At 49.8% G+C, this 15,786-nt stretch overlaps 6 protein-coding genes across 6 annotated transcripts; 2 read left to right on the top strand and 4 right to left on the bottom strand.

Moving 5' to 3' along the window:
- Window positions 1-396: 396 nt before the first annotated feature.
- Window positions 397-1,423, bottom strand: A1O9_04728 (alcohol dehydrogenase; the record flags this gene model as incomplete). The annotated part of the gene is made up of 4 exons (XM_013407016.1): window positions 397-437; window positions 562-696; window positions 792-798; window positions 851-1,423. The coding sequence occupies 4 exons, from the start codon at window positions 1,421-1,423 to the stop codon at window positions 397-399; spliced, it is 756 nt and encodes a 251-aa protein (XP_013262470.1).
- Window positions 1,424-2,981: 1,558 nt separating this feature from the next.
- Window positions 2,982-4,115, bottom strand: A1O9_04727 (uncharacterized protein; the record flags this gene model as incomplete). Its single annotated transcript, XM_013407015.1, has 1 exon — window positions 2,982-4,115. The coding sequence occupies one exon, from the start codon at window positions 4,113-4,115 to the stop codon at window positions 2,982-2,984; it is 1,134 nt and encodes a 377-aa protein (XP_013262469.1).
- A 1,386-nt stretch (window positions 4,116-5,501) lies between these two features.
- Window positions 5,502-6,881, top strand: A1O9_04726 (uncharacterized protein; the record flags this gene model as incomplete). Its single annotated transcript, XM_013407014.1, has 1 exon — window positions 5,502-6,881. The coding sequence occupies one exon, from the start codon at window positions 5,502-5,504 to the stop codon at window positions 6,879-6,881; it is 1,380 nt and encodes a 459-aa protein (XP_013262468.1).
- A 2,511-nt stretch (window positions 6,882-9,392) lies between these two features.
- On the top strand, window positions 9,393-10,484 carry A1O9_04725 (uncharacterized protein; the record flags this gene model as incomplete). The annotated part of the gene is made up of 1 exon (XM_013407013.1): window positions 9,393-10,484. One exon carries the CDS (start codon window positions 9,393-9,395, stop codon window positions 10,482-10,484), a length of 1,092 nt encoding a protein of 363 aa, XP_013262467.1.
- Window positions 10,485-11,099: 615 nt separating this feature from the next.
- Window positions 11,100-12,607, bottom strand: A1O9_04724 (uncharacterized protein; the record flags this gene model as incomplete). Its single annotated transcript, XM_013407012.1, has 6 exons — window positions 11,100-11,472; window positions 11,517-11,584; window positions 11,632-11,846; window positions 11,892-12,271; window positions 12,318-12,516; window positions 12,568-12,607. 6 exons carry the CDS (start codon window positions 12,605-12,607, stop codon window positions 11,100-11,102), a joined length of 1,275 nt encoding a protein of 424 aa, XP_013262466.1.
- A 1,173-nt stretch (window positions 12,608-13,780) lies between these two features.
- Window positions 13,781-15,073, bottom strand: A1O9_04723 (uncharacterized protein; the record flags this gene model as incomplete). The annotated part of the gene is made up of 4 exons (XM_013407011.1): window positions 13,781-14,549; window positions 14,593-14,719; window positions 14,818-14,977; window positions 15,032-15,073. The coding sequence occupies 4 exons, from the start codon at window positions 15,071-15,073 to the stop codon at window positions 13,781-13,783; spliced, it is 1,098 nt and encodes a 365-aa protein (XP_013262465.1).
- Window positions 15,074-15,786: the final 713 nt, after the last annotated feature.

Genomic DNA, 15,786 nt, shown 5'->3' with positions numbered 1-15,786 from the left:
ACTCCTCCTTGGCGGGGTATTCTACGACAGGCAAGACGACTAGTATGTAGATAATTATATGTACGACTTCCGTCAACGCCAACACCACACAATTTGTGCTTCGGCGGCAACCGACGGCACGTTTTTCAGACTTGGGTAGAGAAATACGCAGCATAGGCCAACTGCCTCGATATCTCGTACCAAGCAAGTCAGTTTGAGTGATAAACTTCTGTCCCTGGTGAATCTTTGTTTGAAATATTTATTAATGACTTTGTGAAACCCGGAACCTGGAAGCGACGGATGCTACTCAGCCAAAGAGTGCTTCTCATCCTCAATAGATTTATTTCGTCAAGTCTACCTTTTGTGCAGAAATACATCACCTGGTCATGCGCAGAGAGGCCGTCCTCCAGGGCCCGCTCATCGGCTCGTGTAACCACCATTGGCGAAGAGTGTCTGGCCTGGTACCGACAATCCATGGGTTAGCACGGTTTCTCAGACGCCCTGGAGCAGGGACACATTGTTGTGGTGTATGATAAGTATAGCAAGCATCACATCTAAGCATCCAGTCAAGGGTAAACCTACCATTGATCCATGCTCCCTCTGTGCAGAGGAATTTATAAATCGGCGCAATGTCATCTACCAGAGTCAAGCGGCCGCCAATGGCATTGGACTTGTGGAATTCCACGGCCTCGGGAGACTCTTGGCCGTAGAAGAATGCTGGTCAAGTCTGTTAGAAACAAAAGGCTCGAACAAAGGGAGTGGAAAGGGGGCAACGGGGCCCGGAGTGGGATAGATGACGAGGCTTGGCTTACGAGTGTCCTGTTCCTCGCTGTTAGATCAAATCAGATGAGTTGCAAGGCCGAGTACTTACCATTGGGCCAGGTGCCACGGCGTTGACACTAATCCTCTTGGGCATCAATTCCTTGCTGAGGCCTTTTGTGAAATACTCCACCCCGGCCTTTGACCCCTGATAGCTCGTATACAACGGAGTATAAGCGGCCAGTAGACTTGTGACGGTGTTGATAATCTTGCCGCCGTCACCGACACGTTTGGCGGCTTCTTGGGTTATGAAGAAGGCGGATTTTGAATTGACTGCGAACATTTGGTCGTATTCCTGTTCCGATATCTCGGTGAAAGGCTTCTTGAGCACCATGCCGACCGTGTTGATGACGATATCCAGCTTTCCATCAAAATCCTTGTGAACAGCGTCGAACAACGCTGACACGTTCGACGGCTTCGTGAGGTCGCCCTGATATGCCTTCACCGTGATGTTGCCGTGTTTTGACGAGAGTTGGGCTGCAAGTGACTCGGTCGCTTTCTTGGATGAAGCAGAATTGTAGTGCAACGCCAGATGGGATCCTTCGGGGGCAAAGAGGCTTGCGATCGCTGCCCCCAGGTTCTTCCCGCCACCGGTGATGAGAGTCACTTTACCAGAGAGAGACATTTTCCCAAATAAGTTGATCCGAAGAGGGGCACTGATAAAGGCACTTTGAAAGCCGGGGAGGGATTGAATATGACTGAGAACAATCGACCGCCCTTGAAAGTGGTGCTTGGGCCATTTTTATAGCCATTGTCCCTGCAGATCCCTTCCTTCTTGCGCTGAGCTCTACTTGCCCCCCTCTTCGTATCGAAACTCTAACAGGGTCAACAGCAAGTTGGGCGATAGCCAATGACGCTGGAACACCCTGAAGAGGCTGGAAGCTGTTGGCCTTCCACTACCCTAACCGGATGCAGAATATGCAGGTGGTCTCTAGCCTGCCCCATCGGTTAAGCTTATCACTGTCAGAAGTGTTTAATTGGTAGAACATGGGCGTCGTTCAAACAGCGGCACGTTTGATACCTGTTATGCTTACGCTGCTCCACGACTAGAGAGAATAAAGCTCACTTAGCTTCGGTTTGCTAAAGGCGGCGGTCAAACGAGCATTCAAGGCTCATTCTTTCATTTTTGTGCCTTTGATTTTGGCGCTCGATGTGTCGATATCCCTCAAGTGGCCCTCCAGCGGACCGCACTCAATGACTTCTTTTGATGTCCTCGATTTGGTCTTCTGTAACCTGCTTTGCTGACCTGGAGCCTTGCAATACTGTCCACTTCTGGCGATGCAGCCCTCCCTCCTACCTAACCTATTGGATAGGTATCTTTTTATCGAGGCTTCCTTATTATTCCAACATATTTGGTACGATAAAACGTGTTCAACGTCGAATGATGGAATAATGTCAGTTTCTGCCGATTGTCAGATGTTGCGTGCCCAAGAGTAGCCATGTGCTGCTTCGGTGGCCGAAGCAACTGGAGGAAATAAAAATATCTAATTGCTCGTCCTCCAGGAACGTGAACGCTGTAGCCTTCTTGAATCCTTGCTCGTAGCGCCCAATCTTTCAGTCCCAATTTACGCCCATCAAGGGCAATTGCATGATTGAGCCTTTGCTGCTCAAGTCCAGCTACGCAAAATCTACCTAGAAGAATTTTCCGACCGCAGCGCTGTCGTAGTATTACACCACATCCTTTTTTTCCCCCAGAAATTGTTGCCCAAAGTGTGGGCGTGATGTTGGGCGTTTTGATGTTGATGGATTGATTCCACAGAATTAGTCCAGCGAGGCATTCTTTGAGGCGAATCTAAGCAATTGTTGTTTGCGCAAAGATCAGCATCGCGTCAAATATTCAATGCATTTCCCTGTCACTTAGGTCGGCCGCTGGCTTTGGCGATTGACAGTGTTTTGTGGTGGAGGCTATCTCCGGAAGGTCTGTGCAGCTCGCGAGGCTATCATGGTGCCGTGAAGGAGGCACTATGGATGAATGCGAACTATCAGTAAAGTTGAATCGGATTCGGCCTTTTCAATGAGCACCCTGTGGCAGGAGCAGGCCCCTTAAATCCCCTCCATGCGCAGTCTTACTACTCCGGGGTCATCTTGGGTGCAGGGAGTATGACAGAAATGTTTCGTATTCTCCTATTAAAGTCATTGTGGTAATTGTCGTCGGTGTAGCCAAGTAGTCTCAGCGCGAGCTTCTAGCTGTGCTCCCCACCGGCCGGGCGGGTATCGACATCCATAGCACCATAGAGAGTTGGCGGCACACTGTGAGGTCCTGCCTCACCCGGCGCCGTTTTTGCGGCAGCAGCAGCAGCGCTAACCCGCTGGTCCATTGCCTCATCCATGTCCATCGTCATATTCAAGTCCATATCGTCATCGTCTGCGTGTTGGCCGCTCTTCTTGCGCGCCTGCTGTTCTCTGTCCGTCTCCTCACTGTCGATCATCCAGATGCGGACGTCGCGGTCCTTGCCCGCACTGGCAAGAAGGCCCTTGCCGTCTTTCGTGCGTCCATAGTCCACGGCCAGGACGACATCTCTATGACCCTTGCCACGCCACAGGATGTCCTTGCTGGTACCGTCCCATACCAGCACGTCACCGTCTTCACTGCCGCTGGCAACAAACGACTCGGTAGCGCCAGCCCATTGACCGTTGGGATAGTAAGTCCCCACAACTCCGCCTAGGCTGTATTGCTTATTCAAGTGGCCCTGGTATGTCTTCAGACAGCTGCCATCTGAGTATCGCCAGAGCCGGATGGAGCTATCTAATGTCCATGCTAGAATAAACTTCCCGTTCGGTGTGAAGCGCACACTTGTAACAGGCCTGCGATCTTCATCGACAAGCGTGCGCAAGCACTGCCCCGTGCCAGCATCCCAGATCCTGATTAAACCATCTGCCGCACAAGAACAAACCATTGTCCCGTCACGAACGAAGTCAACACCACCAACTGGATCCGAATGCGCCGGCAGCTGGCGCATGATGCGTCCTGCACGCACATCCCATAGGAAAACGGCTTCGTCGTAGGAGCCAGAAACCAGCATGTTGCCCTTAGGGCTGAATGCAAGACTGTATACGTAGTTGCTATGACCAGTGATCGGAGAGGGTGAGATGGGGAAATCTGAGGCCAGTGGGGACCAGAGAAGAATGGATTTGTCATCGCTTGCTGATGCAAGGGAATACGGAGGTCCAACGGGCGCCCATGCAATAGCATTGACACCAGCCAAGTGCGCACGAAGAGTGCGCAGATGTTTGAGGGCCACCCCAGGAGTGGGGTCTGAAGGAACAGAGTATATGTTAATCGTGTTATCCGCCGATGCGGTAGCAAGTAACATCATATCTGGAGAGAATTTGAGAGAGGTGATTCCTCGAGCATGGGCACGTGGAATGGTGACCAGTGGTATGAAGTTCAAGGATTTCGAGGGCGGTACCCGCGGTGAGGCCGATCGCGGCTTGGGTTCATCGATCGAGGAGCCATATGATCGAAATCTTGACCGGGATCTTGATCTTGACTTGGACCCCGACCCCGACCTCGACCTCGATATAGAGCGACGTCTTGTACGAGATTGTCTGCGTTCGTTAAAGCCCTGTTCCTCGTCCGCAGTATCATAGACAGAAGAGCTCCTGCTTATTCCCCTCCTGGAATGAGAGCGACTTCTGGACCGGCGCCGCTGCGGAGTTTCATTTTCACTTCCTGCTCTGCTTCTTGAACTGGAGTATCCTCTCCTCATTGTGTTCTGGCCCGAGCGGTTTGTCTGTGATTGATGGGCTAGCGAACGCCGTGCAGGGGTATTCCCAGACAGGGAGGATCCTACACTGGAGGTGCGCCGCCTTTTATTTGGCGGATAGCGATCATCATCCATTCGAGGAGGTACAAGCCCTTGGGACAATGGCTGCATGCGTTGGTTGATGGTTATTCTAGAGAAGATGTATACGAGGTCCAGCATGCGGCCTGGTGGAAAATTATTAGTACGGAGGAGTACAGCATCCAAGCACGACGCGCCTTCGACGCGCCCCTCAGCCTAAACTAGGCAGGAGCGCAGGACTGGGAGACACCACCCCACCTTCCACTTCCCAGGGAATGGCGTCTGTAGTAGGGCGGCATTCAGCAGAGAATATCCTCGTTCTGGCATTTAGAAGGACGCTCCTAGCCAACCATGGTAGCGAGCACTCCGTACGGCTGACAGGTTTAGATGCAAAGTTTCCTTTTATTCTGGGCTAAGCAGGCGATAGACGACCCTGGCACCCGCCTGGGCGGTGGGTGGGATCAGCTCCAGCCAGGCTTCCATCCCGGAAACGTGGGAGCGTGGGCTAATCAGTTGCCTTTCCGCCCACACTTAGTTATCATCCCTCGACCGACTACCCGTTGGGCTCGTTCGGCACCTCAAGTGAAGCAGAACACAAGAGATAAGTAGTTGCGGAGAAGCCATCACCACTGACCAGTACAAAAGTTCCAATCCACGGTCTTCTTCTTTCGTCTCGTGCATCCAAGACCTTATCATCAGTTACACTCTATGCCACTACTTATCACGCGATTGATACGAGCTTACGCCATTCGCTGAGGGCAATCGTCTTGGTACTACACTCTAATGAATCACGGGCTATCCGGCTCTCAAATGGCGCCTGTGCGACGGAACGCGACTACTGACCGCAACATCTAGAGTATCGGAGGCTCCTTATATTTCGGCGCTGGCAAGCTAGACGACTGCACATAATCACAGTCAATGCCTCCAAAGAGGATACGGACGACTGAGGGTTCATGTTGGAGTTGCAAGCAGCGGCGAGTCAAGTGCGATCTTCAGAAACCCAGCTGCAGAAAATGCCTTGACGCTGATGAGAAGTGCAATTACAACAAAATAGTGCTCAAATGGAACACCCGCCCAACCAAAGGGGCTCCTGCTGCGAATCAGTTATGTCTATATCATCAATCTCTTCCAGGCTCCTTGGGCTACTCCTTAGCAACCAATGAAAAGCGCGCCATAGAATACTTCCGACTTCGAGTCTGGCCACTGTTCCATATGTCCAGCACTCCGTGCCAGCCCCCAATCGCACTCGCCTTAGGAGATCGCTCTGTGCTTTTGGCGACGTGCGTCATGGCCGATTCTCATCGTGTTCTGCATGATGGAAGACACAGCCGAGATATTGTTCAGAGCAAACGACTTCATTGTCTAGCTACGTTACGGAAACAGCTAGCTGAAGTGTCCAATGGCGAGATGCTACTATCCACTCTTCTCGTGGCGGTCCTGCTCTTATATTTCTCAGATGGTTATGTGGAATGTAGCCAAGAGTCCGCATCAACCTCAAGTCATCATGCAGGAGTCAGAGCAATCATCGACTCTCTGGGTGGACTTCCCTCCATCATGTGTGGGACTGATACATCTGTCAAGATGTTGCTCTCGGAGTTCGCAACCACCGATGTAACCAATGCTTTGCTTCAGGGAAGAGTCCCTTGCTTTTCGTCTGATGTCTGGGATATGATGGATCCCGAGGCTGTATGGTGGGACAAACCGTCGTTTGGAATGGAATCATTTGCCACTATTTTCAAGAAGATGGCCGACCTTGCTAGGTACCGAGATCTCGTACAAAAGGATCCTGGTGAGTTCACGATGGAGAAAGTACAAGCATTTGAAAATGTATTTCGTCCAGGATATGCTACGATGGAATCAACCACGCTTGCGGAGGTGGACATAAAAAAAGATCCTCAGTTGCTGGATGAAGATATTGTCCCATGTCGTGCACTCTGTCGGGCATTTCAGCACAGTGCAAATCTCTATCTCTACCGGGCGATTTGCGCCTTACCCCCTCAACATCCTCTTGTCCAACAACATGCGCAAGCTTGCCTGGACTGCATCACGGGTATGCCGGCGGATAGCAAGGCCTTGAACTGCGCTCTCTATCCGATCTTCACCGCAGCTGCTCATACATTTTCTGCAGCCAACCAGAAAACGGTGATACAAAAACTGGAGACAGTCTATGAAAATATCAAGTTCGACTCCGTCAACGCTATCAAGCTAGCACTTAAAGACCTCTGGGGATCAGAGCGGCAGCTTGGCTCATGGGATGATATGTTTTCGGGCCTCCAACAGCAAACGTTGGTCTTGTGAAGTCATTATCTTCGCCTGATCTCAAGCATGAGCTTCACACTAGCCTTCGTAGAGCAGACATTCTATCTTTGCCAACAGGCAGGCTGACGCATCAGTCGAGATGCGTTGTTGATGACCAGCTTATATTTGATCGGGAATTCCTTAGGAGATCATGGCCAGCACATGTGTTTTCACACCATTTGCCAAGGAGGAAGCGAGCGATCATGCACGCTCGAACATTGGAGTTTGATGGTTTATGTTCGGGTACTCTGGATGTCAAGGCAGACCTGATGGAACAGATTATTCCTTTTCATCTCATTCGCGAGATAAGTGTTGGTGTTGGAAATCATAAAGAAGCCATTTTGTTGTTGAGACCTTTTGTCGAGATGGTAGAGAACATGCAGGAAATGCCACCCATAGCGCTATATTCTCAGGGCGCCAATCCCCACAAAGTGCGACCTAAAACAGGATCATCTTTGCCATCAATTGCATTGAGACACTTTGATAACGAAATGGTGATGACTGTGCGTCTAGCCCCCATGCTTTCCAACCACTATTATTCTTGCCCTATCCACTCTGTGGAGCCTCAAAACTGCCCCCTCTCATCGCCATGATGCACTTAGTATGGTTCACCTCTCAAAGGTATTGTTTGTCCCATCAAAGGCCTGTCTTCAATAAGAGGGCCTAAATTCACAGCGTCAATCGCGGCTTGTCTCCGCCGGCGCTTCTTCCGAACATGATGATAGACTAATCCAGCAATGATTGCGAGAAGTACAACCGCTATTATGACACCGGCAGCAATCCCACCGGCTTGTGCTCGGGATGGCCCGGAATGTGTTGAAAATGATGTTGAGGTGGCAGATGAGGAACCTGAGGGTGTGCTTGTCCAAGTTACTGATCCACTTACCAATGACGTGGATTTTGCTGTGCTGGTGGTGGTCGCTGGCACAGTGCTACCAATTTGGAGTTGCGTCCCTTCTTCGCTTCCATCAGAAACTGCGATTGCAAAGGCTGTTGTTGGGAGAGTACCACAGGCATATCCCCACCAATTGCCTCGATTGTGCTCGTCGACCAGACGATACTCTGTGCAAAATGGCGAGGCTGAAGCGCTACTCCTAGTCAGAACAAAGCCAATCCCTCTAGGATCCCTAAATGAAACTCACCGGCTAAGACTTCAACTACCCGCGCACGCTGCTGGCGAACTAGAGGTTGCTCTGTACTGGTAGCAAGCCGTGTAAAATTGACAATTGTTCTGATATTCGCAACAGCCTTGCATAAGAGCGACGAATGTAGAGAGGCTGCACTGACTAGCACGTGACGGAGCGGAAACACCAGGTTAAGGCGAGGCGAGGATTCCACAGAAACGATCGCTTCGTCTAACGTGACCATGGGTTGAATCAATACTCACAGGTGACGGGGATACATGTATTCAGGATGCCTAGGCCTATATAAGTCAGTTAATAATTGATAGATATTGTGATTCAATGATTCAGCGTTTGTAAGATGGCGAGAGCTAGCTCGGTCCTCTTCCTTCTATCACTAAGGACCAGGAACGGCCCACGTGCCAAACTCTTCCGAAACCAGGAAGTCTCGTAAGGTCGCACTGCCCTGACCATGTCGTTTCCAAGTTCAGGGTATGTAGAGGGAGCAACCCTTAGAATCTCCTCCTTCCGTAACCAAGAGGAAGCGGGATTCGTCTCGAACCGCTTTTCACTTCCCTCTTCCTTTTGTGACACTGGTATTTTTACCTAACTTCCGAATGTAAACTAGGCGCTAAATCTACTTGCTAAGAAGGCTACTCTTCAGAAAGGAGGGACCATGAGATTCCAGAGTTAGGATCTTGGCTTGAGCAAGGTGGGCGCAGCCCTCGCTGGGGATCAAGGTTGGTAGCACGGGTTGTGTGTATATATGCATCAGCTCAACTACGTACTCGTACTCGTAAGTACAGTACAGGATCAGAGTGCCAAGAGAAGGTCAATGAACTACATACTCGCAAGGCCTACGAATATACCGTGAACCCCGGCTACCATAGCTTGGCCCTTAGCTTGGCCCTTAGCTTGTAGCTTGTGAGGCTTGGACAGGGCCGAGTTCCCCACTGACAGGGCCGAACATTAGTCGGGTAATTTAATTTATTCTTGATCCACCACTTCCTCTGGAATTCGCGACTGAAAGGTGAATCTCGCAGTCAGGGGATTGCCTACTGTTGCAACTATTGGAGCCAATACGTTCAAATAGGTAGTGAAGGCCGTATGCAGGCATACGCGTCCGCTCATTATATGCATTTAATTTCCCTTCCTCTATCACCAATTTTATGCTAGGTTGGGGTGCATTTCGCTTAGGCGACTTAGGGTTGGCACCGACCCGATCAAACGTATTCCAGACCCTACAATTTTACTAATGTTCCATCACTCTTCCACTGCTAACTATGCATTAAACACGTGGTGTTGTGGGGATACCGTAGAGGACCTCAAGTACTCTGAGTTCTCCCACCAGGAAGATCGTGTGCTGCTACAACTAACTCTGCCATTCAAGATGGTGCAAATCACCCATTCACTGGCGCTGCTATCTAGTATTTTGTTGACCTTGAATCAAACTTTTGCCTCTGCTTCCGTTGTACCGAGGTCATCGTGCAAGAACCCTAGGATCAGAAAAGAATATGGCTCGCTCTCCTCGACCGAGAAGAAAGCTTACATCTCCGCTGTTAAATGCCTGCAGAGCAAGCCATCAAAGTTCCCCGCTGGCGTGGTTCCAGGCTCAAAGTCTCGATTCGACGATTTCGCCGCTGTCCACATCAATCAGACAACTTCAATTCATCTTGACGGCATCTTTCTGGGCTGGCATCGCCAATTCGTCTGGCTTTGGGAGACTGCACTTATTCAAGAATGTGGCTACACTGGAGCACAACCATACTGGGACTGGCCCAAATGGGCTCACAATCTCTCTGCTAGTCCCCTGTTTGATGGCAGCGACACATCTCTGGGCGGAGATGGCTATTATGATGGAAGCTTTGACTTTTATGTTGTCGGTGTCAAACCTGATGGATCACTGGACACTGTTCCTCGTGGCACAGGAGGCGGCTGTGTCAAGAGTGGTCCCTTCAAGGATGTCATGGTTAACTTGGGGCCATTCGAATTCACTCTGGTCTTTACGGGGCTTCCCTCCACCTGGACCCAATACAATCCGCACTGTCTGCTGCGCGATCTCAACCAGTTTTGTTCAGAAAGGACAAATCAGACTTATGTTGATGCCGCATTAGCTTCTGCGACAATCGCCGATTTCCAAGACGCCCTCTCCTCGGCTACTTCACGACTGGGTGTCCATGGCAATGGTCATTTTGCCCTTGGCCAAAGCTTGCAGGATTTCTTCGCCAGCCCACAGGACCCAGCCTTCTTCCTTCATCATGGCCAAATAGATCGAATTTGGTACCAATGGCAAGCGAAAGACCTCTGGGTAAGAACCTATGGGGATAATGCTCTCAATGGAACAAGTACAATCTTCAATTCGGACGCGACGCCAGAAGTCACGTTGGCGACGACAATGGATTGGGGTATTTTGGGAGGAGAGAAGTCTCTTGGCGAGTTGATGAGCCCCAGCACGTTTGACCTTTGCTATCAATATCGGTAGAGAGTTGTGTGGGATGAATAAGTGGGCACACTACAGTATTTAAAGCAGACAAGGTATGCTTTCAAATCAAGAAGTTAGGAAACACTCTACAAGACTGGCTTGCTTCATTCTGAAAGATAAGTAATTTAATGTAATGCATAATCTAAATTGACCAACATCAAACCCCTCAGAGCGCATGTACAACATCAGGTGCAGTAGATCGACGACATGCCTTAGGAACTTCGTAGATTAGTTCGTAGCTAAGGCTGGTTCAATCGACGTGTGGCGCGAGAATACTGAGCTGTAGACTGGATATGAATCAGTTATTTTGTGTTAATGCTCCGATGTCTATACATCTTATGTACAGACCGTTCTATCTCTGCCGTGGTCCTCGAGGCTCCTCCACTCCACCGCTATCGTACAAAGCAAGGTGCCGCACCAGGGTGTTCCTGATGCGCCGCGACGAATCCTGCAACTACCTAGTCAGAACTTTTATCCGTCTGAGTCCCTGGCCACGGGACTGCCGTTCACCACGCCAATCCAATCCAGCTACAGTAAAGATGGGTTGCCGGAAAGAATTCGTCAGCCGGGTTCCTCATCCCAAAATGTTGACGCTGGTCAGTCCTTCCAGCTCACTTAGAAGTGCTTCCTAATGTGCTTAACCTGGCCCTTATCCTCTTCAACTCGCACTTCGTATTCCTGCTTGACCAAGATGTTGGACCCAACCAACTCATTCTCTGAACCATGCGCACTCCCAATCCGCGGAGGATCACTAATCTCATCAACATCTCGCATATGAACGAAAGGATGGTCATCACGATGTACATGCGATCCGAGCTTCGACCGTGTTGTCAATTCAACCGCAGGGCCACGTTTCGATGGTACTCCGCTAGTGCTGCTTATTTCATATCCTTTGTCACCAGCGCCACCTCTTTGGTCAATGAAGGTTCGAATGAAAAGGCGTATGATGGGCGCCGTGGTCGCAATTGGAATGCAGTAGTTTTCAATTCTGACGCGGGTTAGCGCATGATGTGAAAGCGCGGTGACTCTTACTTGACCCAGAGAACGAAGGGTATGATGTTCCACGTGAAATCTAATCTATTCCCCAGAGCTGAGAGTAACTGGACGGATGAGCAGGGCATCTCACTTTAAGCCACGTTTAACTTACATAAGTCTTCACGATCGACGCAACTCCGGAAAGGAGCAGTGGCCCACACAACAGCGCCGTCTGCCAAAGCCGCTGGTTACGGACACGAGGATCAAGCTTCTTGAACCTCAAGAGAAGAGAACGACGCACGCCGCTGTGGTTGTCTCGGAATATGAATTGCCAGAGCTCGAAACCAGCCAAGTACGTTAGGGCAAAGTCGACAAGACAATTCAATGCTACTAAAGCTTAGCTAGATCATCACATACGAGAACACAACGTACCTCCTTGGACATATCCTACCGTTGCCTGCACGGTAGGAGCTTGACATATTGCCGAGCCGTCGCTCGGCAATGGGTCCCACATGTAGTGGAAGTAGGCCGCTCTATTGGTGAGTCGATAAGGATTAGGACCGCACTGTAGGAAGATTTGAAGAATCGTGAACAGGTTGGCAACAAGCTGGACAACGAGACAAACAATAACAATAATTCGCAGGCTTTTCTTGTTTGACGCGAAGCATCTGTATAAGAACAGGATCACGCCAGTCCTCGACCACATTGACGCAGCGACCGCGAGTGGTTGAGAGATGAAATCCCACTTCATGGCAAGATTTCTCTCGATCGGTGTCAGATAGAAGAAATGTCGTCCTAGGCCCCATTCATGGCTAGATGTATCAGTATCCGATCTTGCTGTGTTCTCAAGAGACCAACCTTTTCCAAACAAGTGCAGTATGAGCAACATCAAAGCTATATCCAAGTGCAAAAAAAAAGTCTTCGGGACCCCAGATGCGTTCAGGCTTCGAAATCGTCGGAAGAAACCATGCGGCCCATGCCTTCACCGTGTATCGAAATACGAGGACAAGAAATACAAGTCCTGTAAGTACCCAACACCCGATGAGAATTCTAGTACCTATACCTTCAAGTCAGTCATTTGCGAAGCATTGAGGTCAACCGCCGGTACCTCTGTCTGTATCTGGACCATCGGGCCTTGGGACATCCATCCTGCGATAATCAGCTTACAAGAAAAACTCGACGGTGTTGTGAGGTAACAGCGACGGTAAATTAGCGACGGTCAATTTCTTGCCGTCTTATCACTTCTCGAGGTCTTCGACCTCAAACATGAATCCGAGGAGCCCCTTGAATATGTGGCAGTGGCTACGCGCTAAAAGATAAAGGGATAAGTTTAGGGTGCAGCACAGGTTGGAGCATGGCCAGGAATACCTGCAAGTAGCTCAGGTACTTGCCCCGGGTAGGATTCCTACCAGAAACAGTCAGTGGGGACTGCAAAGAACTACCAATAAGTCTTCGTTTCTGCGGGTCACAAAAGCATTGTTTTTCAGCCCAGTGGAAACCGGGGCTTGAAACCTTCGCCCATCTCCTCGAACAGTGGTTGGAGGACAAATTCTGCAAGAAATGGGTAAAGCAGTTAGCCATGAGTACAGCGGGATTCATTTATTGTGACAAGACGTGAAGAAGGTCAGCGCCGTACCAAACCTCGCATAACAATTTTGTCAAACACGTGCGTCTTCTCTCCCCGAATCCCTACATCTCTAACGGTGAATCGAGATACTTGTGCGGATACAGGTGGGAACAACCTCACAGAGGCCTTGGGGGAGGACGGACCTCCAATGCCGGGGGTGAGTTCACACGAAGTACTCCGTACAGTGTCATCAAACCACTACAAGCTATCGGCTAATATAAATTAACGTCCCGTTGCGGTTATTCATTAAATTTGATTAGTGCCGGAAGGACGTTGTGTCGCACGGGTACTCTATGTTCATGTTCTCCTGAGGCTTAGCCAAGAGCCAGGATCAAAGATGGGAAGTATCAGCTTGGGTCGGGGAGAAAGTTGGATGGTCACAGAGATTCTCCCTGCTTCAGATACTATGGAAAGCAATAATACGAACTAGCTGGACCCAGATATGTACAGGGGAATACATCCTTGATCTCAAGCGGATCATGTTTGGAAGGCAAGCGGCAAGGAGCGTTAGTGGTCATGCTAAAAGAGCTACCCTGCTGCCAGGGAGACATGAAAATTACGTTGGGCAGGGATTCCTTAGCTCTCAATCATGCAACCAACAAAGGATGATTGACACTTTTGGGTTCAGCAAGATACCTAACAATCCATGAAGCTTTAGTTGCTTGTTCTTTGCGAGCAAGGAGTCACGTATTGATCAGTTCGATTGCCTTCGCATCTCAACGAGTCCTTCTCCAGCAACGGGATACGCCTCGAAAGTCACCTCAAGTCCAACTAATTCCGCCATTTGCTTCCATTCTCTACTGCTTCTGAGCCTTCCTGCATATAGCTCAATCATGGTCGCATGCATCTTTCCGTAGGTCGAATTTTTCGAAAATTCGTGAATCAACATCCTGGAATGATAAGACATTGCGCCAGCGATCTTCTTCATCAGCCTTAAAGCCTCTAGATCGGACAGGTTGTGATAAATATGCGTAAGGCTATATACAAGAGCTCCTTGTACCGGCTCTGGAGAATCATCTTTGTAGTCCCAATGGGTGATTGTTAGTTCTTCGTCGTTGGTAAGCTCTGGATGGTACTCTTGAAGTACCAAATTCTGCTTTTCGAGATACGGAAACACTTTCTTCACTTCGAGCAGCATTTCACCTCGCCCTCCACCGATGTCGACTATGGCTATGTCACTGTTAGTGCTTTTGAAGACAGAATCTAGGTCGTATCCAAAACTTTTCAGTCGGTCTGGCATGGTTCCGAAACTGCCAAATTTTCCCTCCATGAAAAGATTGAAACTGGGCATCCGGCCTTGGTCTTGCATAATCGAGTAAGTATGCTCGTTAGCATAGTCATCTTCCCCGAGAAGCTTATATGCATATTGGGTTGGGGTTTTGTTTTCCTGAAAAGGGTAGTCGAAGTTCGTGTCTCGAAGTTTTCGCATCAAAAAGGCAGCTGCCCACAATGCTTCGGATGTACTGATCAGGTGAGCACATGAACTCCAAAAGCAGATATACTTACAAGTGTAACATTCCATGTATCGACGAAGGAACCGTTTTCATATGTTCCGTGATGGTGTTGGTTCGATATGTTTCTTCACCCACCAAATCCACAAGACCCAGTCCTGCCATAGCGAACATGGTATCCTCTGCGCAAGTTAGCTGTTGGCTGTCCCATACAGCCCAGACGAACCTGTTAAACGGCTACCTGAGGCAACATTAGCATACACCTTAGCCCTTGAAAGACTCGGATTCTCACATAGTGGTGACGTAGTCTTCTCTTCCTGAGACCTTTCCGCGTTTGAAGCCTCGGTGAGTTGAGTTGCTGTTGCTTCTGGCCCAATGCGATTAAGCAGTCCAAATAGGTTGAAATGGACAGCAACAGGCACAAAGCCTAAGGCCGCTGGCTGGTGAGATGATCAGTCAGATTTGGCGTCTTCCGAATGTGTGAGTCTTCTTACAGCTGTCACTGTGGAGGCGAGAACAGCTCCGGGGTTGTCCATACTGGAAAGGCTTTCTTGCGAGGACCTGGCCAGCAGGCAAAGCTAATTGGCATGAAGGGTTCACGGACAGTTATGTGTATGCTCGGGGCTCTTAGGGCGACGCTGCTGGGGTACACGAGGAAAGTTTTGTCAGCCATGCTGCGAAGTGGATCAACGAGGCAACGATTCTGTTTTAGCTATAGAGCTGGCCTGACGGGGAGGCGGCTGACATCGGAGCACCTCCCGGATTGACACACAGCCAGGTTCACGTGCTAGCCTTGTCTAGTTCCCCGGCGAATCAAGCTTTCACGCCCCTCATCCTTAGCGTTTTTCCCGCCTAAGCATGAAGTAGAAGATCGTCCAATTAGGGAAGACAATGCCCGGAATGATCCGGGGAAACCCCTGCATGTCCTTTTGGCGCGACCACCCTTGCAATCTCATGACGGTCATGGTCAACCCATGACTCCCAGTACCTCCTGCTCTTCCCACGCTACTGTGATGTGAGAGAGTCGTACAAAGGATCGACGAACGATGGAGACAGTAGAGAAACTCGCTGTTGACAAGGGCCAATCTGGTGGGTTTACCTACTGTCCTTAAACACCGATCGACAGCATCCCATTGTTATGAGTTATAATACCAAAGGCTGCTTACGACAATCTAAGAGCTAGTCGGCTGCGGTTTGAGTGATAGACGAACGAGTGGATAGGCCCACTCTGCACGCTTTCCTCACATCA

This window comes from Exophiala aquamarina, assembly GCF_000709125.1.
Source record: "Exophiala aquamarina CBS 119918 chromosome Unknown aczIA-supercont1.3, whole genome shotgun sequence".
Lineage (NCBI taxonomy): Eukaryota > Fungi > Ascomycota > Eurotiomycetes > Chaetothyriales > Herpotrichiellaceae > Exophiala > Exophiala aquamarina.
Note: the sequence above shows the minus strand (reverse complement) of the source record. Positions and strands in the feature narration are given on the sequence as shown.